The sequence below is a fragment of the Marmota marmota genome, unplaced genomic scaffold (assembly GCF_001458135.2).
Source record: "Marmota marmota marmota unplaced genomic scaffold, marMar, whole genome shotgun sequence".
NCBI classification, from domain to species: Eukaryota; Metazoa; Chordata; class Mammalia; order Rodentia; family Sciuridae; genus Marmota; species Marmota marmota.
The window spans coordinates 3,125,312-3,150,750 of record NW_025999869.1 but is presented as its reverse complement, the minus strand read 5'-3'; the positions used below and the strand labels follow the sequence as shown (position 1 = coordinate 3,150,750).

At 59.7% G+C, this 25,439-nt stretch overlaps 1 protein-coding gene across 1 annotated transcript in view; it reads right to left on the bottom strand.

Moving 5' to 3' along the window:
- The window catches only part of Sh3pxd2b (SH3 and PX domains 2B), a 55,701-nt gene extending 47,175 nt beyond the window's left edge, over positions 1-8,526 (bottom strand). The window contains exons 1-5 of the mRNA XM_048814824.1: positions 8,469-8,526; positions 7,069-7,254; positions 6,816-6,980; positions 3,938-3,959; positions 2,006-2,402 (exon numbers count right to left, since the gene is read on the bottom strand). Of these exons, the coding sequence (XP_048670781.1) occupies positions 2,006-2,402; positions 3,938-3,959; positions 6,816-6,980; positions 7,069-7,254; positions 8,469-8,526 (828 nt within the window). The remainder of the gene's footprint in view (positions 1-2,005; positions 2,403-3,937; positions 3,960-6,815; positions 6,981-7,068; positions 7,255-8,468) is intronic.
- Positions 8,527-25,439: the final 16,913 nt, after the last annotated feature.

Below are 25,439 nucleotides of genomic sequence, written 5' to 3'. Positions count from 1 at the left end.
AACTTTCAAGTTCTGGTCGGAATAAAGTTGAGTCAGGGCTGGCGGGGAGCCGGGGGCCAGGGTCAGGAAGAGCTGCGGTCAGACCCTGGCTCAGCCCTCCCCGGCACGTCACTGGGCAAGGCGCGTCTGTGCAGGGCTGACCCTGGGCCCGGGCCTCTGGCCTTGGGGTTTGGTCCCGCCACGTCATTTTAGATGGCACCCCAGCATCACGACCACGGGTCCTCTTCGTTGTTATATTTACCTGATGCTTGCAGCAGAGCAGAAGAGAATCATGATGTCTGGTCTGGCTGCTCGCTGCTGAACAAAACCGAGTTCACTCCATCTTAAATCGCTAAGCAACTGGCATCTCAACTGCTTTGTGGGATGCTGCACGTCCGGGGTCTTCTGAAGGAGGCAGGATTGCCCAATGGTGCTGGAGAAACCCATGACCAGCACATCCTTCCTCCCCTCCTGGGTAGGACACGGGCTCTGAAAGCTGTCTGTGTGACATTCTCAGGAGCAAGGATGTCTGCCATTAACATCACCTGAGCTGCCAGAGACCCACGAGGAGAAGGGACAAGATGGGGAAGGGCCGGGGCCTGTCCTCTGGTGCCCAGCTACCTAACCTCTGATCATGGCTGTGTCTGGAGCCACCTCTGTCCAGGTCTCAGTCCACACCCTGGGACTCCAGGGACTCAGGGAAGCTGGCTGTCCAACCACTCTCTCATGCTGACTGGGTGGAGATAAGCCTGGGACACACGGCGCGCTTGCTGGGCCTCTGAGATGTGACCTTTACTTCTCCCTCGTACCCAGTGTGTGCTGCAGCTGCGGGAGCCACTTCGCAGCTCCAGGGGTCTGAGCACGAGGCCTACATGGCAGAAGAGGGAGTGTGGAAGGAGGGAGAGGCAGGCGAACGCTGTGGGAGCTCCTGATGCGTGCCTGAAGCCCAGGAGCCCCGTGCTGCTAGGTCATTCAGCTACACCAGTCTAAAGCCCTCCCGCTCACTCTGGCAAATCTGAGTTGGTTCTGCCACTCAAAACAGAAGTGTCCTGAGTGACACACTGGAGGGAAGACCTCGCCTCTCTGCAGCAGACAGAAAGCTGGGCAAGCTCCCCCGGCCCTCACCCCTGAGGCAGACGCTTCTTAAAGAGCTCTGTCCCAGCCTGACCTGAGGGCCAGCGCTTCTCACACCTGCTCTGAGTTGCCTGCCTTCCTGGCTGAGATGGCGCTGCTGGCCCAGAGGTCAGGATTGCTCTGCCCTCCTGGGATGGGGGACGCTGAGACCACAGGTGCACGTGGTGTTGGTCCACTGACTCATCCGTCCATCCGTCCACCAAACACTGCCTGCTGGGCATTGAGTAGAACATCACAGAGACAGGCTGGGGCAGATGTACCTCTGCCCATGACTATGCCTCTGCCCATGACTGCTGTCGTCTAGAGGGGAACATCACTGGGGACACTGGGCCCCCAGACAGGCAGTCAACACAGAGAAGCCCGCAGGCCCGTGGGGCGCAGGTGGCTCTTGCTGGCTGGGGAGAGTCAGACAGGCTTTCCAGAGGACGAGTGCCCTGAGGAGCTGCCCAAGTCAAGCTCAGGAGGGGCTGGGAATGTTCCAGGTGAGGCTCTGCAGGTACAAAGGCCCGGCGAGGGCGGGTCAGGGAACACGGGGCATTTCAGGAGCTGAGTGTGGAGGGAGAGGCTGAGGTGGGCCAGAGATGGGGCTGGACTCAGAGCCCAGTGGCCCCAAGAGCCCAGCTGCACCCAACAAGCTGAGCTCACCAGCAAATGAATTGGCATTCAAAACCCAGGTCAAGATGGCGCTGCAGAGCCACATGGGGAGGCCCCGGTCCTCCTGCAACAGACCACAGCGCTGCCTCTCAGAGCACAGAGCATGAGGCACGGTGCCGACGGGGGAAGTGACGCATGTCTAAGTCTAGGAAGCAGAGAGTCCAGACCCTCCAGCCACAGTGCACAGTGACCAAGGAACCCCTGCCCACTCGCAGCCCAGCAGGACCCGAGTCCTCACCTGCAGGTCGAAGAACTTGCTGTAGCGCCGGTAAATGGCCTCGGTGGAGCCGCTGGACCACGTGACGCGGATGATGTAGACCTGCGGGGAGGGACAGACAGTGTCAACACCAGGCGTATTAAGACGGAGTTTGGTGGCTCTCCGACTCTCCTGCCCTCGTCCTCCCGCCAGGGGTGTCCAGACGCCAGCTCCTCCACCTCGGACTCCTGGGATTCCAGAATCTGCCCCGTGACAATGACCCACCCACAAAACGAAGGGAGCCAGGGTCCTTGGTCCTGGGAACCCAGGGAGCTCAAGGCCCAGGGCAGACCCAGTCTCCACGGCAGCCCTGACGAGGTGGGCTGCAGGCTCCTGGCCCTCTCCGAGCCCAGCTGCCCCCTCAGAAGGAGGGTACCAACTGCAGGGTCAGACTGGTGCCAAGGATGAAGTGGCGTCAAGTGTGGGGGGTGGCAGCCCAGGGGTGGCACCTGGCCGCCTTAGAGTCCCCGCGGGCAGAGCCATGCTGCCCTGCCCATCAGTGAGGACGCGGCCATGTCACTGTCCCCCTCCCGTCCCAGTGTCTTTGTGAACTGGGCTGACAAGACCGGCTTCTTCCCCTTCCCCGGACAGACCCGGGATCTGACAGAATCAAGGATGGGGATCGTGTGTCACCCAAGCTTGTGGCTTCTATGGTGCATGACAAGGGCCTGGGCTTTCTGCCTCATTCCCCTTTTGGTGCATTGAGGGCTTTTGTGCAACTAAGACAATTCTGACCTACGAGGAAAGTTCACCAGGGACACAATGGACTCTCCACCTCAAACGCATCACGGCTGGCCCTGTGTGTCCGCAGGGTCCACCTCTGCAGACGGAAAATACTGTCCTTACTCTCTTGACACAAGATGGCAAGAACTGACACAGCACCGACACTGACCTTAGGGACCACAAGCCCTGCGGGGGTGGGTCAAAGCACGAAGATTGTGTGTAAATACTACATTCTTTCATCTGAGCATTGAGGACTTTGATAGCTTCGAGGCTCATGGACCCAATCCCAACAGAGACCAAGGAACAGCGGCATATAATTAAACTCACCCTACACAAACATCTAGGCACATGCACACACACACACTCACACCCCTACCTCTCATGATTCCCAGCACTCACTTTCTACAGTGTCACCAAGAATACTGATTGACAGATGCTCCATCATTACCCCTGGAGAGATGCAGGGTCGCGGTCCTACGATTCCTGCTCATTTGCATCATGTGATCCTACGCAGCTTTCTTGCATATGTGTTTCTGTGCAAGGAGCCCTATTTAATACGCACTGTGCATCCTCAAACTCTGAGCTCACGGCCGTGGCTCCAGGACTCGTGCCTGAACCAGGCTTCTCTCTCACACACATGTGGGGCCCATCAGGAACCCAGACGGCACCTGAGCACTGTGCAGGGGCCATCGTAAATCACAAACCACCAACAAAAAGCCCAAAAGTGCAAAAAATAATGGCACAGTAGATCTGATAAATTTAGCAAATTAGTATAGCAGACCACAGAATCAACACAGGGAAACCAGTGGCTTTTCTGTACACCAACAATGAACTTCCTAAGAAAGAAATCAGGAACTTAAAAAAACACAGAGGATTAACCCTGACCAAGGAGGTGGAAGACCTCGACTATGAGAATCACAAAGCTGAAGACGGAACGAGAGCCACCTGGAGGACGGCAGCCCCACCCACCCTGTGGTGGGCTGGCGGGGTGCTGAAAAATGGCATGCTACCGAAAGCAACCTATGGATTCAGTGCGAGCCCCACTGAAGGACCAAGGACACCACTCACAGATCTAGAAAAGTAATCCTGAAATTCACGGGGAAGATCAAAGGCCCTGAGTAGCTGAAGCAATCAATCCCGAGCAAAAAGGGCAATGCTAAGGCCATCACAGGGCCTGACTGCAAAACCCACCATAGAGCAACGGGCACGTGACCTACGGAACAGACATGGAGATAGGCCCACTCAGCCACAGCCATCGACTTGGGGCCAAGGTGCCAGAAACAGGCTGGAGCAAGAGCCTCCTGGCCAAGAGTGCTGCAGCTCCTTAGGCAGAAGGAAGCCAGGTCCCAATCTCTCCAGAGGAGTCAAAGACCTAGAGATTAAGACCTGAAACTCCAAAACTGCTGGGGAACACAGGGAAGCACTTCAGGACACGGGCCAGACAAGGACTTCCTGAAGAGGACTCAACAGCTCGGGACACAACAGCAAGGACTGAGATGGACAAGTGGGGCCGGCCAGCTGAGGAGCGTCTGCCAGCCCAGGAGGCTATCAGCAGAGTGGAGGGATGGCCTGCAGGGGGCCGTCCCTGCTCAGCTCTTCCAGAAGAGGCTCAATGTCCAGAACACGTGAAGAACTCAGGAAACTGAAAACCAAAACACAGACGATTCGATCAGTGGGCAGATGAACTGAACAGGTGATTCCCCAAAGAGGAAGTAGGGACGGCCAACAAATACATGAAAAATGCCCAGCCTCTTTCACCGTCTGGGAAACACAAATCAAAACTGCACCGAGGCTCTGACTCACTCCAGTCAGAACGGCTGGCAGTCACCAAAAGCAGAACAAAACAGAAAACCACCAGACGACACTGTTGGGGGGTGTGCTTCAGGGAATTAGAGCCAGGGCACCCCAGAGACACCTGCACAGCCACGTCCCTCACAGCGCGCTCAATGGCCAGGTTACGGCATGAGCCAAGGCATCATCAGCACATCATGGATAAAGGAAACCAGAGCATCATCAGACATACAGAAGAATGAGCTAGGCTGGGTGCCCTGGCTGTGATCCCAGGAGCTCGGGGGCTGAGGCAGGAGGATTACGACTTCACAGCAGCCTCAGCAACTCAGTGAGACCCTGTCTCAAAATGAAAAATAAAAAGGGCAGGGGATGCGGCTCAGTAGCTGAGCACCCTGGGTTCAATCCCTGGTACCAAGGGAAAAGGAGGAGGAGGAGGAGGAGGAGGAGCTGGCAGAGTCACACTGCAATCTCAGCTACTCGGGGCTGAGGCGGGAGGACTGCAAGTTCAAGGCCAGTCAGGGGAACTCAGCAAGACCCTGCCTCCGATGAGATTCTAACCAGGGCTCCAGAGGGAGCTTGGTGGAGAGAAGAGCACTTGCCCAGCATGTGGGGGCCCCTGGGGTCAACCCCAGGCCTGGAAAGAAAATCGGGAAGGCGCATGCCGGAGATAAGACCAGGCATCTGCAGGGAAGTGGGGAAGCCGGAGAGCCCCATGTTGAGCAAAGGAGCCAGACTCAGGAAGAAAAGTGTCGCAAGTGTCTCCTCACGTGCGAATCTAGGAGGACAAAGATGATCTGAGAGTGGCAGGGATGCGGGGAGGGCCGGGCTGTGGTGTAAGCCGTATGCACGTTCCCACGGCTGCCGTGACACCTGCGAGTCTGTGTCATTAGAGTGCACTGGTGACAATGGCCCTGAAGGGACCAGGAGGAGGACACTTGTTTAGAGCCAGTGGGCACTCATGAGAGTGTCACAAGTGCTCACTTGGGGCTATAAATGAACCCGAGCAGATACGTGTCTTCCCACACAGGTCGCCGACCGTGCCGTGTCCGGATGTGTGTGCAGGCCCGAGGTTCATGGCAGGGCGGCAGGCTACACAGGACCTTGAGGACTCTGACCTCGATGCCTTCTGTACTTCTAGAGTTGTGGCGGGTACAGCTGCTCCTCCACCTGCAATGGGGCCGTGCCCAGCGAACCCACCCCCTTGCCGGATGTCACACTGATAGGAGCACCAGGAATGTGACGGGACCAATCAGTGTGCGATGGGTAGAAGGCTGCGAGCAACACAAGGATGTGACTGCAGAGCTCAGGCCTAAGGGAGTGGTGTGCAAGTCCACCCCAGGGCGTCCACCCCGGACCCCACCCAGTTATCAGTTGCAAGCACAATTGAACTCGGACTTGAAAACCCAGACTTCTGGGGGGCGGCAGGGAACCGGACAGAGAGACTGAGACCTCTGCCACTTTTGTCCCTCCCCCCGCCACCCCGCACCACACTCCCCTGGCCCGGGTGGTATTCCAGGGACCTGGACTTAAGACACGTCACAGGTGAGCGTCTGGGCCCCTTGGGTGTAGACTCAGTTGGGACTTAGAATTAAGATGTGTATCTGGAGTGTGATGGACATTAATAAAATAGGCTTGATTGCATCTAACTGCGCCTCAGACGGAGTCAATAATGATCGCTCGTGACACACACTGCGTGACTTTGTCATTCCCCTCATGACTGTGGGGCTGACTGGGCCGTGGCTCTCTGGACCGCCTAGCGTCACGAGGGTGTTGGACGGCACAGCTAGCCTGGGAAAAGGTCCAAATTTGGAATTTTTAGTGTGATTTACAGTCGAATGGCAAGTCAACCCGTCCTAAGTCAGGAGCAGTCTATTTCTAACCAGAGAAAAGAACATCACCTCCTAGGACCAGAAGAACCAGTCTGGGGACGATGTCTTAGGAGCCCCAGCCGTGTCTTCACTGGGCCCTGGCTCAGGCCCCGGGCCTGGTTCAGCTGAGGGCAGAGGGCTCTCCAGGGTGGGGTAGGAGGACATTCACAGGCTGGGGACACGGTGGGGTGCAGGAAGACAGGCCCCTGAGCTCATGGAGCTGGGGTGAGACCTCAGCCTCTTCACGCCCCCGTGTTGGACGCCGGTCCTTCCCACCCACAGGCCACCGACAGGACTGAACGAGAACTTTTGTAAAGCTCCAGAAATGGAAGAAATGTTGGTCAGAATCTCTGCTCACACTGGGACTTGAAGGGAAATGCTCTGTGACTCGTCCCGTCCTTCACCCTCACCTCCCGTGGCAGGTCCAACCCCAGGCCAGCGCACCGAGGCCCCACTAAGCACCAGGAATTTGGGCTCCATTTCCAAGCGCCAGTCAGGGGGGTCAGTTCTGCCAGGAGTAAAGACTGAAGCCAGAATCAAGCTGAGCGGCCCCTGAGAGGCAGGAGGGGCCAGGCCTGGGCAAAGCCAAAGGCAGCAAGAGGCCTCAGCAAGATCACCAAAGCCCCAGGGGGTCAGACAGCCTTGCTCCTGCCACCCACTAACCCAGATCCCGGCTGCGGCTGCAGCTCTTGCAAAGGCCCAGGGCCCCCAGACAGGCTGCCCCTGCCAGGACGATGCGAAACAGCTGTGCCTGGCCCCGGAGCACAGTGACCTCACAGGTTTCCGCCGTGTGGACTCGGAGCATGAGAAGGGGCTTCTGCCCTGCTGATAAAATCCCTGAGGGCAAACCTGTCCGGTGGGTTCCCAGAGTGTCTAGGTCTGGCTGAATCTCCCCACGATGCCAACTAGAAGGCTGCTGAGGGGTGGCGTGATAGGTATCCCACTCGGGGTGCACTGGCAGTGTTTGATTTTGGTGGGGACAGTGCCTCCTACACTCGCTTGGCTCCTTCCGTAAGGGGGAGAGGATCCCTGGGCGGCCGAGCTCCTCAGGAGGAGATCGGCGCGGGCTGTCTCCTGCCTTGGAATGCCACTTCCCTCGGGCCTAGCTGGGGCAAGGGCCAAGAGCACAGGAGGCATGCGTGGCCTTGCTGGCCACCTCCCTCTTCCTGGAGCCTGTGGCCACGGTGCCATGGACACCTCTGTTCGGGCAGAAGCCCCCTGGCTCTACGGAGCTGGTGGGAATGATCTGGGTGGCAGCAGAGAACCCTGAAGAGAGGGCACAGGTGGGCAGGGTGCCTCCCGCAGGGCCGAGGGGACCACGGGCATGGCTCAGTGTCTGCTGTGGGGGGCCAGTGCTAAGTGGCCATGCGCCCACCACATTCCTGATCTGGTCAACCCCTCGTAGTGACTTGCTTAGGGCTAGGCTCTTAGCTGCGGACACTTTCGACTTTTGCAAGTGTCTGGATTTTCTTGCAAGTTCCCCGTGCCCCTCTGGCCTCCTATGCGAGGACCCACCTAAAGAACACTGAATCTGGACAGCTCTGGAGTTGACTGAGGCCAGCTGGCCTCTGAGAAGCTCCAGAATCCCACACAGGCTAAGTGGGCAGGCGTCTGGGTGTCCACCCTGGTTTCCACAGCACTTTTAGAGCTCCGCTTTTAGCTCCTCTGCATATGGCAGAGGTGGACCCTGCAGCCGGCACGCCATCATCGGACACCAGGGGACCATTTAACGGAGACAGAGTCAGGGCCTGGGCTCCACTGCCCACAGGCCTGCCCTGCGTGCCTCAGGCGAGACGGGAATGTGTGAATGTCTGGTCTTTCTTTTATAGTTAGGGATTTGAGGCCAGAGACCTCTGAGCCTCCCAGCCACTAGGGAGGAGGTCAAACCAGAAGCTGAGGCTCCCCTTGGGAGGGGAAGGCTTGTGGCCCTCCCTCGGGTACTGCTGTTCATTCTGGAGACAAGACATGGCCCTTTCCTGATGGAGGGAGGAGGACCCCAGTCTCTAAGTACAGTAGGGGGCTGGCTTCTGTGTGGGCCGAACAGGTCCGTGGTGGTCACTGGCCTGGGCCCCCCAGGGCATCCTGCTTGGCAACTTCAACATCAGCACCCATGGCCACCATGTTCGGTGAAAAGGCCGGGCAGGCAGGAGGCTGGGGCCACCAGAGGCTGGGGTGAGGCAGGAGGCTGGAGAGGGGTGCCATGTCCCTCAGGGAGGAGTTGCTCTGGTGTTGTAGGGCACAGCAGAGGGATGCTGCAGATTTCAAGATAGCCAGGAGGTTCTGAAGGTTCTCACCACAAAGCAGTGGCCAGTGCTAAAGGCCACGGCCAGGCTCATTACCCAATGTGACCCTACACCATGGGCACAGGCGTCACCCAGGACTGAACAGCACGCTGTTCTCCCCGGGCACACACCTTACGTTTGTCAATCAGAAAAGTTATCTAAAAGCAAAAAGATGCAGATGGACCCATTTCCTGCGGAGAGTCTTGGGGAACACATCCAGGGGTGTCCGGGGCCCGACAGACCCCGGCATCAGACACCATCTTTAATAGACGGTTGGGACCCCCACCCTCGAAGCTCCCACCTGGCTGTTTCTGGGCTGGCAGGTCCCAGGCAGAGCCTGCTAATGCAGCAGTGCGCTGACCTGGCCACGGGCCGAGGTGGACGTGCAGGCCCAGGTGGGGGAGAAGCAAGCGAGAAGGGGGAGCAGCGGCCGCAGCCCAGGAGGGAGGAGGGCAAGGCCCTGGCTAACGGGAAGCAGGCGCAGCTCCTCCCGGGCCCGGGCCTGGTCCCCTCGGTCCGCCCAGCATCTGCCTGTGTAGGTCAGACTGCCACCTCTGCTGGAGCTGCAACACCCTGCGATTTGTCTGATTCCCAACAGCCCACAGCAGCCCGGCCACCGGAAGTGCTGAGAATCGCGGATTCCTCTTTTAAATGGAAGCACATTGAATTTCCTCCTGGAGAGACCGCTGCCCAGCTCGGGCCTTTGGGAAGGAACCCGGGATTGGGGAGGTGGCCGGGGGTGGGGGTTGCTACGATGTCCCTGTGCAGTGGCCTTGCCCGCAGCGTGCTGGTCTGTGCTGGGGGCTTTCCCGCACACCTGGCGCCCCTCCAGCTGCAGGAAGGCGGAGGCCTCAGGCGGGGGAGGAGGACGTGACGCGAGGACCTGTGGCACCTGCCCAGCAGAGCAGCTGGGGGTGGGCGCCCAAGGCCAGACCCCGGTCCACAGGCCTGGGACACCCCCACCCCCAGCCAGGCTGCAGCTCTCCTGCCCACATCAGCGGTAGGAATCACCAGGCTCAGGCGCGACGGCAAGTGACCCACTGGGATGGCCGGCTGCCCAGTTCTCTCTTTTTCCAGTTTTTTTTTTTTTTCAATTAAGTGAATGCTTGGATCGGGGCCCAGACTCGAGTGTGTGGTGCTCGGATCAGGCAGGCCCCTGGGAGCCAGGGCTGTGTCCGGCCGTTCTTGGTCCACGTGGCACATGGCAAGGTGGGGCAGGCGGGGCTGGGGATGCTGGTCCACTGTGCACAGGTGCAGTGGGCAGGCCAGGGGGCAGCAGCCAGGAGAGGGGCGAGCTCCCCATGCCACGCTCTCCCGTCATTTGCCCACGTGGCACATGCATCAGGAGACCCACTGCGTACCGGCTCCTTACCAGGGGCTGGGTGATGCCCATGGCCAAGGAGGACAGCGAGCAGCACGTGGGGCCTGGGGGCCCATCAGGGCCAGCTGCCCTTGCCTAGACCCAGCACACGCCCTGCCTCTGGTGGGCACCTTCTCTCCCTCCTGCGCTTAGATCCACTCCTCTGTGCTGGTCAGGAGTCCCCTCCCCCTGCCTGCGAGGCCCCTGCGTGTGGGTCTGGTGCAGCCCAGAGTCTGTGGCTACTCTGCTGCCACCCACTCTGCTGGTGCCCTCCCAGGACAGGGCCAGGTCTGCCTCCTTCACCCCCTGCCCCTCGGTGCCTCCTGACCATGATAGGGGAGATGACTGGGGTGGGCAAACAGACAGGCAGACAGACAGACAGGCAGTCAGACAGGCAAAAAGCCCATACAAATAGACAGGCAAACAGTCCCACACGGTCCACCGTCACAGGACCTGGCTCAAGGGCTCTCTGCCCGGACAGCGACACCACTCCTGAAATGGCCGAATGCAGAGCTCAGCTGCCAAGGGGCCCGGCATCAGAGTTGGCCTGGTCACAGGGAAAGGCAGGCCTGGCCCGACCTGGAGGAGTCCCCGTCCCTCCAGGGCTGCTCTGAGCCAGCGACGGAGCAGCGGAGAAGACGCAGGAGCCGCTCCGCTCCTCCAGGAGGCCCATCCCACCCCAGGGTGGCAGGAGGGCGGGCGTTCCCCTGAGGCGGGCACTGTCCACAGCAGTCCCCATGGAACCTGGCGTCAGGGAACACAACACCAGGAGCAGGGCCACTCTGCTCGGAAGGTAAAGAACCAAACCAGCCCTCACTGCTACAGCCATCGACAGGAACCTGACAGCAGGGCGCTCTGGAGCCCGGACACGGAGGGGCTCTGTGGCCGGACGCGGCGGGGACAGTCCCCCAGGCTCCGACCTTGCTCTCTCCATCTGAGCAACGGGGAGAACAGCAGCAGGGCTGGCAGGGGACCGAGGACGCAGGCCTGACAGCTGCCCGGGCACACTGCCCGCCAAAAGCTCCAGAGCCACCAGGAATCGGCTTTGTGGAGATGAGACCCAGGCTCTGCCTGACTCAGCCACTGTCCCCGCGGGCGACTCACACCTCGTGACACGGGGCGAGTTAAGAGGAGTCAGGAGTGTCACCCTGGGACTCCGTGACACGGCCTCGAACACAGGTCTGTGCTCACGGCGGCTGGTGGCCGAGCGCCCGCACTCAGATGCAGCCGGGTGGCCACACTGGCGAGCACCGCAGCTGGGCGCCGCGGCCAGCTCACACCTCTCCACACATCTGGCCCGGGCAGCACCGGGAGCTTCCAATGGCAAGCAGAGGTGCTGGCAGCGGCGCCCGGGCCGGCTTTCTAGGAAAGCCTCCAGGGCAGGCACTCGGGCCTCGCTGAGATCCTGGGGGTGCCAGCTTCGGAGGAGCCCGGCAAGGCGGGCAGGAGCCGGGCCAGACCTCAGGTGGCCGCCTCCCCTGTGTAGCCACAGAGACCACAGCCCCGACCGTACCCAGGGCGCACGGGTCAAGATGGCCCAGGAGCCCGTACCCAGGGTGCACGGGTCAAGATGGCCCAGGAGCCCGCTCCAGGCAACCAGGAAGGACCAAAATGAGCCCATGTGTCAGTCTTACTGTGCAGGACACTAAGTGCTTCCCTTAGGGTATATTTCTGGAGAGTCAGAGAGGGCGACTGGCTTGCCTGAGGTCACACAGCAGCAAGTGACAGGGCCAGGAATTGGACTCAGGCTGGGAGACGTGGGAGGAAAAGCCCAGGAGGGGTCTTGGTTCACACCCAAAGGCCCAGCACGAGCCTGGTATGTGGTAGGCACTGGACAGAGACAGGATTCTGTCACAGGCCACAGCCCCTCAGCCCTCTGCGGGGCAAGGGGTGGTAAGGGTCCTGTTCCTTGTGTGCGGAGGCTTTCTGCACAAGGAGACAACAGCTCGGTATCTGGAGGGAGGAGCTGTTCCCCAGCTGGGGACCAGCACCTCGTGACCACTGGCTGCATCCCCAGCGCTCTGCTTCTAGGAAACCCTACGGAGCGCAGCCTGTTTTCCACCCCATGTTACCAGCAGATGTTCAGAGAGGTCAGTCCACTTGCCCAAAGTCACACAGCGGTTAGGGAGGGTGCCAGAACTGGAACTCAGGCTTGCCTGAGTCCAGAAGGCCCCTTTCTAACTGAGGGCACCAGGCGAGAAAGGGTCACGTGGACCATCAGCAATTGCACTGGTTTCCTCCCAGACAGCAGAGCAGACCTCAAAACCACAATGGAACAGCATCTCGCTCCAGTTAGAATGGGAATCAAGAAAAAGACAAAAAACAGCACATGCTGGCAAGGCCCAGAGAAAGGGGAGCTGCCACGCGCCGTCAGCGGGACGCAGATTAGTGCAGCCGCCATGGAGAGCCTGGGAGGAGCCCCAGGAACCTAGGAACAGCACCAGCACCTAGGAATAGTACCACCGTGTGACCCAGAGCCACCACCTAGGAACAGCACCACCGTGTGACCCAGCACCAGGACCTAGGAATAGTACCACCGTGTGACCCAGCACTTGCACCTAGGAACAGCACTGCTGTGTGACCCAGAGCCACCACTTAGGAACAGCACCACCATGTGACCCAGCACCAGGACCTAGGAACAGCACCACCATGTGACCCAGCACCAGGACCTAGGAACAGCACCACCATGTGACCCAGCACCACCACCTAGGAGTAGCACCCTGTGTGACCCAGCACCAGCACCTCAGGCAGGTATACAGAGGAACTGAAGTCAGCAGGCCGAGGTGGGGCCGGGAGGACCACCGAGGGATGAGTGGACGAAGGACACGAGAGCATTCACAACGTCCGTGGGCTAGCCGTAAGGATGAACCCTGCCACCCAGCAAGGTGGCACCAGGGATGCCCTGGGAGGGGGCGTGGAGGGCCGGGGGACGGTCAGCTGGGCAGGAGGACGAGCTCCTAGTCCTGGCCACACAGTAGGGCAACCCTGGTGGACAACCAGCTGCAGATTCAAACCGCAACTCAAGGGTTCTGAACGTCCCCAACACAAAGCCATGATGAACGCTGAGGTGACGGCATGTGGGTCACGACCTGGTCACGCTGTACTGAAATATCCCAGGGCGCACCCCATACGAACGGACACTCGTCACGTGTCAACTGAGAAACCTCAGAAACAGCCACCACCACCCAGCAGCAGGGGGCCTCGGTGGTGGGAGCAGCCGGCCAGGGCGGGTGGGCAGCAGGGACCCGAGTGAGTGCCCGGGCCAGGGCGGGTGGGCAGCAGGGGCCAAGTGAGTGCCCGGCCATGGTGGGCAGCAGGGGCCGAGTGCCAGGGCCAGGGGGGGCAGCAGGGGCTGAGGGCCTGAGCCGGGGGGGGGGGCAGCAGGGGCTGAGGGCCTGAGCCAGGGTGGGCGGGCAGCAGGGACCCGAGTGCCCGGGCCACACGGCACCAGCCACGCCAGCGCCCCAGCTGCGCTTTCCAACCTGGCTGCTCGGGACGGGGGGGGGGGGGGGGAAGCTACCCCAGCCGTGACCTTGCCCTGGACTTCCAGCTGTGAGGGAGGCAAGTCCCACCCAGCCCAACTCCCGCTGTACAAAGGACCAGCTGGCGGGGTGGCAGCCAGGACCAGACCAGGGGACTCTGGATGTGCAGGGCCCCAGCACAGTGCCAGGCGTGTGCAGCAGGTGTCAGCACAGGGTGGCTGCTGTCCTCCTCCCACACCCTTCTATGCAGAGCCAGGTGACACAGGTGCACAGAGGCCACACACCCCCCAGCCAGCGGGGGAGACCCCAGAGCCTGGCACTAGGAGGTAAAGGAGCTGGCGGGATCCCCCGGTGACAGGGGCCCAGGGAGGAGCCAGGGGTCAGGGGTGGGAAGGGTCAGAGCGAGGAGCCTCGCACCCTGCTCCTTGCCGTCTCCCTCCCTGCACCCAGCACCTCGGCTCAGACTGGCCTTTGGTGGGTAGCAGACTCCTCCCACCTCAGCCCCTCTGCTCACCTGGCACAGGTGCTCTGCCACAGGGCTATGGTTTGGATGTAGTTTGCCCTAAGGGCTCGTGTTGGGAGCAGGGTCCAGGCTGGACTGCTGCAGGGGGACTGAGTCCTCCTTGCCCTCAGGAGGGACCTGGCCAGGTCTACAAGAATGAGTGGTTATCCGAAGGGCAAGCTGACCCCTCCCCACTTCCCGGCTTCCTTCCTCAGGTGATCTCTCCCTCTCTAAGCTGCTCCCAACATTATAGTGCCAGCCATCAGGACATGATACAGCCGGGTGGACCTTACCAGAGCTGGCGCCAGGCTATTTGGACTTTTTTAGCCTCCAAAACTGAGCTAAACAAACTTCTTTTCTTTGTAAATTACCAAACCTCAGGTATTTTGTTGTAGCAATGGAAAACTGATTATTACCAACAGCACGTAGCCTGAGTCCTCTCAGTGCCTCCCATTAAAGAAAACGTGGATTCGTATTTAACAAGCACTTCCTTACGACTAAACAGGCTCCAGTACTGGGTAAAGGGGAGCGGCTGCCCGTGTGGGTTGCCAACTCTGTAAAGACAAGGAGCCCCTTTTTCTGCATGAAATGTATGTGGCTCCTGAGGTCAGATTCTGTGGGCACCCGGGCCGCCCCTGGGTTGCACCTTGCTGAGCTCCCAACCAGGCAGAGCATCATCTCTCCATCCAGGGAGGGCCCTAGTGGACTCTGATGTCATTTCACACTGTCCTCTCCTCCCCGGAGAAGGCTTGGACAGTGATAAATATACGTAGAATTTAATGTGCTCTCCAGCATTTGAAGGTCTAGGAGGAGCTCGACGCGCCCCATCTTAGCACCCTCCAATCCTGCATCGCTGTTCTGTACCACAGGGAACAGAGAAGGCCCAGGAGGTCAGGGGACCTGTCCAGCCCGGCCGTAGCGAGTGGTCTGTGGGGACCGAGGTCCTCCACGCCTCATTTCTCGCTTGGGTGCTGGGGGCTCCCTCGCAGACCTTCTCAGGCACAGAAACATTTTCACAGCTGAGGTGGCCCAGAGGTCATTCCTCCGTGCCCTGAGACTAGCTCCAGGAGCCCCTCCACCCCGTCCCTGAGACACCCCAACCCTGGGTGCTCAGGCCCCTCTATAAATGACAGACACCTGCACGCGCGGCCCTGCTGCTTTAACTGTCTCCAGACGACTTACAACTCTGCCCTGTGGACGCCATGTCCGCGGTCACTGTGCCCTGCCCTGCCCAGGACTCACGGCCATGGAGGTGTGCGCAGAGGGCAGCAGCGGGTGGGCGGCTTTTTCCGAGACCTTTGCTCTGCCTGCAGTCAGGGGCGGCTGAGCGGCCTCTCAGGGACGCTCCGGACACCGCCATCAGGGGTCCTCAATGCCCGCTCAGGCCACCACGACAGACGTCCACCTGGAACACTGTCTCCATCACCACCCGCGACTCCAGACACGCCCACCTGTGAGGAGAGCCCCTTCACGTCCGGGGGGCACCTCTGGACCACTCATGGAGGGTCTTTCTCAGCGCGCTCCACACCGCCTGCGTCGGGTCCTTTGAGGCCACTGGCTAAGCAGGCATCCTTAGTCAGATGATGATAAGAATGACGACTACAGGCCACCGTCTGTCAACGCTTGTCTTTCCCAAGCCAGGTCGGGGCTCAGCCCTCTCCAGGGCCAGTTCACAGTTACTCTTGCCTCAACTTACAGAAAAGCACAGAGAGGCAGACCACTCACTCAAGGCTGCACAGCCAGGAGCCGGCAGAGCCAGGCGAGAGGCACTCCGTGGGGCATCCAAGCCCAACCTCTGAAACCTCTTTGCAGGGGCCTGTCAGCTTTTGGGGAGCCAAGGACCCCTTTGGAAATCTGATATAGCCTCAGAATGATTTCAAATGAGTGAAACACACAGGACTTCAAATGAAATGAATTTAACAGAACCACAGTCATTAAAATGTCTCAAAAACAAAACCAGGACGATATTAAAACAATAAAGTCACAAAAAAATCCAGTGGGGGGGAGGTCACAGGACACCGTAACTAGTAGCAGCGCGATGCACAAATGACCTATGAGGATCCAGGGAGCCACTATGATTTCTTCAGGTGGCAAAGTCCCACGCGTCACTACTGTCACCATGGGCAGTAGCCTTCGTTAATAACAGAAGGCAAGCCAAGTTTCAGCTGGAGGTTGGTGAGAATTCAGATCAAGCCTCCCCCTTCCAAGTTCAAGGGCCATGCTGAGAACGCTTTGCAGGCCGGCCTTCCCGACCCCAACCACGGGTCTCCGGTTGACACCGAGGACACCCCAGCAGTGGGCAGGCAGCCCAGCCTCTGGCCCTCCCTGCCCGCAGCCAGCTGCAGGCCCTGTGGGCCAAGGCCTGCTGAACAGAGGGCCACCCTCTGAGGACAGGATGGAGCCTGGTCACCTCAGCCTCTCAGGCCCCGGGCCAAAGTGCTGACAATAAACCACATTTGTGGAACTGTCCGGAAGCCAAGGGCGGCCCCAAGCCTGGGCTGCTGATTCACACCTTGGCCCGGGAGGCGGAAACGGTGATGCCCCTGGTGGGTCCCGCTCCAGGGCCCAGTGGGAGGGCCACAGCTTGGCTCTGCTGGGTCTGCAGGGTAGCTCCCATCCTCCTGTGCGTCAGGCAACCCCAGGGTGTGCAGTGGGGGTGGCCGGCGGGCTGTGCCCCTCTTCAAACAGTGACAGGAGCAGGGCCAGCGTGATCCCCGGAAAACTGGGCTCCCTTCTCGGCCTCAGTTTCCACGTTTGTGAGATGGGCTTCTGACGGCACCCACAGAGCGCGCGCTGTCTCCGCCTCCCCAGGCCCCCTCCTCCCAGTGGCAGACCCCCAACTCTACGTCCCTTACTAGCAACGTCGGTGACGCTGTCAATCATGACACCCACCCACTGGAGAGTCTGACCTGGCTGGGCCAATCAGAATCTCTCTTCCTGGAACTGGACCCAGTGGCTGGCCCAAAGGTGGCCTCTGGGCAGCCTCATGCCCACTCCGGGGGCTCCAGCTGCCCGCCGTTTTTCCACGGCTGGGTGCCCAGCTCTCCGCTGCCTCTGCCAGCCTCATCTCCCAGCACATCGGTGGCTTCTGTCACTGGGTCCAGAACCTGCACACTGGCTCTTGCCTCGCAGAGGTGCAGCGACATAAAGCAAGAAGACCCTCAGGCACGGAAGATGCCCTCCAACAGTGGCTGTCCACCAGCGGGGGACACTATCATTAAACATGGAGAGCGGACAGGTCTGGAGCTCTAAANCCTTCGTGGCCTCCCTCCCTCCCTGATCAGCTCCACTGTCCACACGCAGCCCTGGGGCTAGACTTGCTTCAGGGCGGGTCTGTGGGGGGGGGGGGCCCTGCCCGCCCATCAAGCTGGGGAGGCCTGGGCGCCGGCTCTTCCAGGGCCTCCCATCCAGCATCTGCCTCTGTTCCTGAGCCCCAGGCCAGGGCTCCCCAGGGCGGCCCTGCCTCCATTCCCTGGGGTTCTCGGCCAGTCAGGAGCCCAGGCCCCCCTCCAGTCTCTCCTGTCCTGCCCTCCTGCCCTCCGTGCCTGCCATTGCGCTGCCCTTGTCCCTCGATAACACCCCTCCCATGCTTGACATCAGCTTTCAAGGTGCTGCTGTCCCCAAGTCTCCCCAGAAGCTGAGGCCACAGGTGTGAGGCTCACCCCAGGTCCTACTTAGGGGTCTCCTGGCCATCACCTACCCAGCACCCGAGCTGCGCAACGCCTGGCCCGGAGCGCCGTGTGTTTGTGCCCCACATTCTCAAGAAAGGACTGCGATCGTACAATGCAGGGAGTTTTTTTGGTGGTAGTTTTGGGAGCACAGTGCGGAGCCAGGGATGCCCAGGAAAATCTGAATTTCAGAGACATGATGAAGCAGCCAAACGGCATTTAGCATAAATGTGTCCCAGATACTGTGTGTTTATCTGAAATTCAAGTTGTGCTGGGTGCCCTGGGTTTCCATCTGCTAATCTGGCACCCTGGACCTTCTGGTGGCTAGAGATGGAGTGGCAGACCCAGAGCCCCGCCCGCCTCCGGCCATCACTGGAAGGAGGCCACAGGCCAGGAACTCAGGCACGTGGGAGTGATGGGGGAGAGTGCCCTGCAGCCTGGCGGTGGGGCAGAAGAACCCCACCGCGGCCAAGAGGGAGTACGCAGGTTCCGAGGGAGAGTCCCAAGGGGACGGCCACCCCTGAGCCTGGTGCCCCTGCTGCAGGCTCCAAGCCTCTGGGTCTCTCCTACAAGACGGTTCCCATGACACACCCAGGGGGCAAGGGATGCCAGCTCCACATGGCTTTGGGGCATGACCCCAGGCTGGGAAACTCCAGGGACAGCTGACCAGCAGTGCGTGTCCCCAGGCATTCTGCACAGAAGCTCCTGAATCTCCCAATGTGCCGCCCACTTCCTCAAGGAGACTCAGGACCAGCGCCTGGAACGAGGCTGAGCCCACTTCCCAGCCAGAGCCGCAGCCTCTGGGCAGGCCTCCCCAGCCCCTCAGCTCCCACTGGGCCTGGGGACAGAGAGGCTGCAGAGACTCATAGCTGGCCCCGTCTCCAGAGGATGGGAGCACAGAGTCGTTCTCCCTACAGCAGCTTCCAGAGGAAGGAACCCGTCACCTGCAACCAGGGCACACGTGGCGGGGAGAAGTCCCCTGAGGGAGCCTTGTCCTCGAGGGGAAGAAGTCCCCTAAAGGGAGCTCATCCTCTAGGGGAAGCCTCGTCCTCTTGCTCCTGCGGGCACCCCTTGTGGTGACAGTGGCTGAGTGCAAAGCCCAGGGGACGGGTGTGGGACACACTCTAACTTGCAGGGTCTTTCCAGTGCTCCTGTGACCTCAGGGTGTGGCCAGGCCAGGCTGCAGGCCTCAGCTGAGGGGCAGGGGCCTGGCGAGGTGCATGGTAAGGAGGGCGCCTGCCGCCCCTGGGGACTGACACTCACACTTTCTGCTTCTTCAGCTCCAGACAGGGAAGCCACATCCTGAGCCCTCCCTCAGGCGGGGCTGGGGGAGCAGAGCGGGTGGCCTGGGAGGACTGGCCAGCCAACCGGGCAGCCTGCAGGGGGGACGGGCGGCAGGATGTGGGCTGGGGGCGCGCGGCTTGGCACTGCTCCTTTTTGACACGAGCATTCCTATTTTCTTATTTTTACTAAAAACAGGACGGTGTGCCCACTGCAGAACATTTGGAAAACAGAAAAAAGCACAGACAAGCGAAAAACAGCAAGAGCGTCCATTCTGAGAGCTCTCTTCCTGGGCCGAGACGCCCGTTCCCAGCCTCCTCGGCCACCAGGTGGGACTCGGCCACACGCTGCTCTCACCAGCTGCTGCGCGCACTGTTCCAGAGACAGAGAGGGAAGGCGTCTGGGCCACCTTGGTGGCACTCTGGCATGGGAAGACGGCCACCTCCCTCAGCTGGCTCTCTCCTGATGGGGTTTAAGGAGTTACCAACCCCCACGGTGGGTGACGGGCGGCGGTGCTCCTGAGACAGTCGCCCCCAGTGCCACAATAGCCCGACGGAATTGGAGCTATTGCCATCCCCATCTCACCAAGGACAACAAGGCACAGACAGGCCACGGGTGGAAGGTGGCACGGCAGGGCTGGACCCTGAGCTGTCACCCGAGGCCCGGATCCAAAGTCTGAACTCAACTGACAGCCCAAATAATTTGAGGATGTGGCAGCTCCACAACCTTTGGCCTTGGGACACCTGCAGGAAGCCAGCGTGTAGGAGAGGTGACACTGTGGACAGGGGAGGGGACTAGAGGGCCGGAGGGGGATCAGGACGTGGAGCACAGCTGTCAGGCCCGCGGGCATCCTGGAAGGCCAGCGCCAATTAGGGCCCTCTGCCCGCCTCTGCTGGCCTCTCGGGAGGCACACCCTGCCATTTAAACGTCACACCCAAGGGCCCCAAGATATAAGAGCCCAGGGCTGAGCCTTGCTCACGGTCTGTCCAGCTACAGCTTGGTGCCCAGCCTGGGACAGCAGGCAGGGAGGGACATGGCTCAGGTTGTGGCTGTCAGTACCCTTAACAGTGTGTTCATGGCCACCACTCACTGCAGGAGCTACCAGGCTCAGGCCCGTGTCATGAGCCGGACCTGCTGACCACCCTACTTGCAGGCAGGGGCCACCGCCCACTTACAGACGCCCAGGCATGCTGGAGGCGGACGCAGGTCTTTCCAGGGACAAGTTACCCCCTGGCCTCCAGCCCGCAGGGGCAGACTGAGCGTGGGCACCCTCGGGCCCTTGACCAGCAACAGCTGCGAGGGCACTGGCTGTGCCTGGTCTCCAGACGTGGACACCAGGTTGGGGCTATGGCCACGCAGAACTCCCCAGTGTGCCACCTCCAACATCCAAGTTCTTCCCCGTGTCTGCCGCGGCCCCCGGGTTTCCACCGCGGGGTGCCAGGGAAAGGGGGGGTGCTGGAAACACACAGGGACTCTGGGCAGCAGAGCCACAGCCGGCTCTAGACCTCTGAGCCAACCAGCCAGGGGCCTCCGCAGGGCGGGGACGGGGACGGGGACGGGAAAGCCGAACACTCAGATCTGCCTGGGACGCCACTGTGTGGCACGGTGACTGCAGCCTCCCAGAGCCTGCTTAACCAAGGAGGGAGCTTTCACAGGCCGGGCCCACCTGGCACCCCAGGCCACCACCCACCCAGAGCTCCCCGGGTGAGGGTGACTGAGGTTGGCAGTGACGCTCACTGTGTCTCTCTAGGCTGGAGGGACTGGGGGATCAGGGAAGGGCCCAGGGTGGCTCTGACATCTCACATAAGGGAGAACTGGGGCCAAGGAGCAAAAGTGAGCCATCCACGGTCTCTTGGCTGGGTGGTGGGATGGCAGGGCTGCTCTGTCTCCACCAACACAAAGCCATCTAGCTCAGTTCCCTTGCAGCCACTCCTTGCTGTGTGACCTCAGACATGTGCCTCTACCTCTGAGCCCCCAGCTCCGTAGGGGAAAGAAAGAACCCTAAGGAAACTACCTGAGAGATTAGAATCCTGATATATAAATAGATCCTTCAAAACTAGAGAAGAAAGTAACAAACCACACTGGCAAAGGGGAGAAGGGTGACATTGGGCAATTCACAGAAGAGGACTGACATGACTGATGCAGGCGTGAGGACGGAGCAGACTGGTGTGACTGAGACATCTGACAGCTCAGGGCGAAGCAAGGCCACAGATCTGCACACGGACACACACAGAGCCCAGGCCCCAGCAGGTCCCTGAACAGGCTCGAGGAAGCCCCAGGCTGGCTGCTAGGGCATGGGGGCCGAGGAGGGGACAGCTCTGGAGCCGCCGAGGACAGGGGGGCTAACACAGCTCTTAAAGCCAGCTGCTCTCGCACGGTTTGAAACTTTTGGGACAATCTGAGGTGGCTGGTCGGCAGGTGGGAGGCAAAGACACTGATGCAGGCTGGGCAGAGGGGCTCCTGCAGGGGCAGGAGGCACCTGGGGAGGCTGGTGATGGGAATGTCCTAAAACCAGATTGTGGTGATGGCTACTGAGCTCTAGAAACCCACGAAAAAGATCAGTGAGTTCTTCTTGTGGCACGTAAATGAGACCTCAATAAAGCTGTTAAAGAAAAATCCTGTCTGTTGGTCTCTACCTGTGTATATTTTGGGGTACGGAGGATTAAACCCAGGGGCGTTTAACCACTGAGCCCCAGCCCCCGCCGTTTATATTTCTTATTTTGATCCAGGGCCTCACTAAGTTGCTGACACTGGCCTTGAACTTGCAATCCTCCGGCCTCAGCCTCCTGAGTAGCTGGGATTACAGATGTGCACCACCATGTCCAGTTTAATGATTTATTTCTTAAAAAGTAAAACGGATCTGCAGCGTACATGGGAGACGTCGCGCTTTGGCCAAGAGGAGGAGTGAAGGCTATTGACCTGTGTTTACTTTGGTCTCTGTTCTATGTATTTGAAGCACTGGATTCATATAATACAACATGCCCAGTTTAAAGGGCCATGGTGACCACTGAGCACAGAGGCAGCTTCATCGGTGCCTGGCCACAGCAGTGGGTGCACTTCAGCTGTCCTCGGATGGCTCCAGGAGGATGACCCGTCCTGCTCCCCGTGACCTGAAGGCTCCTGTGCAGAGCAGGCAGCCTCTTCCGGCCCCGCAGACCAGACTCTGCTAAACCAAATGCCCCCAGGTACCCGCCAGTGCCGGAGACCGGCAACCCAGACAACCCAGTCCCACAGTCCTCCTCCTCCCTGAGCTGGAAGAGCACAATCAGGGGCTCCAGAGGATGCCACACTCAGATGCCCCTTCCCATTCACTCCCAGACCCTGGGGCTCTGGGGTGGGCAGGGTGGGTGTGGGCAGAGAAGCAGCAGGCCACAGCTCCAGGGGAGCCCTCCTCAAACAAAATCGTCGTCGATTCAGCCTCACTGCTGGGGTCTCAGAGGCCCCCCGGGAGTGTCAGCCCCTGCATTTCCCACACCTGGCCTGTAGCCCTGGGCACACTGAGGCAGCCTCTGCCCACAAGTGAGGCAGGCCGGGCTGGGGCTGGAGAGGACGCCATCCTGACATGGGGAAGATGCCACTTGGGGCGGAACAGGTGGCTAGCCCTTGTGGCCAGACCTGAGCTCCAGGCATGCTCTCTAATGACATGTGCAGCACCATGACCTGTCCCTCCCAGGTGACTGCTGATGAGCAGATGGTGGCTGAGGTAGCTGCAAATGGGGGGACAGGAAGGGGGACTGGGTGTGTGGTGACTGGACACTCTGAAACTGCTCTGCATATTCTGTTGACAGACGCTCCTTACTGAGGTTTGGAGGTAGAGTGTCCCCCAGGGGTTCCTGTGGTGGAAGTTCATACCACATGGGGCGGGTGGAAGTTTGAAGAAGTGGGGCCTGGTGAGCGGTGGTAAGGTCAGGGCTGCTGCTAAACACCCTTCATGCCAGGGACAGCCCCACAACAAAGAACGACCTGGACCAAAGGTCAGCAGTGCTAAGGTCGAGAAACTTGGTCCCAGAGGAAACCAGCAGTGTTCACAATCTGCAGATCATGAAAGCCAGGGCTCAGAGAGGCAAACCGACCTGTGCAAAGTCACACAGCAGGAAGTGGTGGAGACCAGGACTGCCCAGCCCCCAGCTCACGCTCTCTTCACGGTGGCTTCCTAAAGGGACACTAAATGGGAGCCCAAGTCCAAGCCTTCTAACAGCTGTTCCCTCACCGGCTCCTTTCAGGGTGGGGATGGGGGCAGGCTTCGGGAACCAGGGTGGTGGTACTCCAGTCCCTCCAGGTCTGAATCCCTTGCTCTCATGGCACCAAACTCTCTGTCCCTGCAGATGCCTCAGCTTCAGCTCAGCCACGTCGCCCCCACACGCTGGCCAGAAGGGAGCTGGCCCCTTGAATCACACCAGTGACTAAAACCACATGCAGAGAAACAAGTCCCTGGTGGACTCCCCTCCCCCATGTGACTTCGGCATGCTCCCAAGCACAGTGACGTGGCCACCATGCGGCAGGCAGGCTGCAGGGAGCTAAGGAACTCCATTCCTGCCAGTCACAGGGTGGCTACCCTGGAAGAGGGCACCATCGTCCCCATCTTACAGATGAGGAAACCGAGGCGCAGAGCACACACAGCAAGCTGGGAGACCAACATCTGAGCCAATAAACGTGGGAACACAGACTTGCTTCAAGGGACCCCTAAAGAGTGGCTGAGAGCTTAGCAAGATGTCCCCAAACCTGCAAACCCTTCAAAAAACGTGTAGCAAGAAGGCATCTGCTGGAGCAGAGAATGAAGGACTTCTGGCTTATCTCAAATGACATGGCCGATTTCCCAGTTTTCAAGTGGACTTTGCCCAGGGAAAGTGTGGGGATTTGGGATCTGGGAGGCTGTGTGATCTGATAGGACAGCAATTTGGGAGCCCAACAGACCTGGATCGACATACTTGCTCTGCTCCTGACTGTGACCTCAGGCACAGAACCTCAGCTTTGTGAACCTTGGTTTCCTCATCTGTCAAGGGGGCATGAGAACGATCTCTTGATGCATGTGAAAGGCGAGGACAGGAGGGAGGACGATGACGCCCAGTCCTCAGTGGCTGTATCTATTCCCTTCGACTAGATCACAGATCTGGGGGGGAGGCAGCATGGAGAATTCCAGACTTCTTCTGTTGCCATGTTGGTGAAAACTATCTTCATACCAAAAAGGCAACTCAGTTAACACACTCAACAGGCTCCAACAAGAAACCAAGATTTGGCAGCACTTGAAGCAGTTAAAAAAAAAAAAGGGTTGGTGTGAGGGGGGAGACAATTTAGCTCAGCTTGGATCGAGGGAAACTTCACTCTATTTAAAGATGCCACAGGTCCAGGAAATAGCTTCCCACCGCCCAGCTGAGGGCTGAATAGCTGGCTGCCCAGCCAATAACAATACAGACCCGCACAGCACGCCCTTTCTTGTAGACTGCACAGTGGATTCCCCACTATCTCCAGAATTTTATAGGCTATTCATGGAAGGCATGTAGCTCTGCTTTGTAAGGATGAGTCTCTTTGAAAAATAGATGCAAAGAGGGCTTCCAGGGAGGCCCAGGAGCCGAATTTAGACAGCCAACGCCCTTTTCTAGTCATTGTTCTCCACTTCTTTGTTAGGATTCTTTTCCTCCCTCTTGCTTTTTTTCCCCTTCCTGGTTAACTTCTCTGCTGCCCACTTTTCATCCCCTGAGACACCACAGCCCCTTCCTCCTGGAGGGAGGCCTTCCCCAAGACCTCCTCTCCACCTATCATCTCTCCACCCAGAAGCTCTGAGGTGGTCTCAGGGCTACCTGGACCCAGGCATGGCCTCTTTCCACCTGCAGGTCACCAGGAGCCCCAAGCTCACCTTCCAGAAGGAGGGAAGGCCTGAACACAGCTCTGTGATTTGGAACCCGCAGCCTCAGAGCCTCACCCTTCCCATCTGCAAAAGGACACTACTGGCCCATTTTCTCTAGTCCTCGCCAGCTCCAAACACGACTCTCATTTCACAGAGGGAGATTCCCAGAGAAAACTTTCCTACAGTTTTACACGGAAGTTATGGGGGTAGGGGGGTGACTCCAATGAGCCATTCCCAGAGATCTAGCTCGCTCAGGCTGGGTGTCCCAAAAGGATGGGGCCAAACGCGGCAATGCTCAGAGGGGCTACCTGTTGGCTGGGCACTGCGGGTCAGGTACCTCTGGACAATGAGGGGCGACCCGCGAGCAGGCGCTTCTGTCTCTCTCCCTTTTCCTCTCTGTCCCCTACACCGGCTGGGGCCGGACTTTTTCACGGATGGGCAGCACCGGAGCTGCAGGGCTGGGGGAGACGGAAAGGGAAGGGGAGCGGCAGAGGGGAGCAGGGGACCAGGCGGGAGGAAGGGAGGAGGAGGGGACGGGGCCAGCAGGCGAGGGGGAGGGGAGCGGGGTCGGGCTGGCGGCGCGGGACCAGGCACGAGGCGGGCGGGGCGGGCGT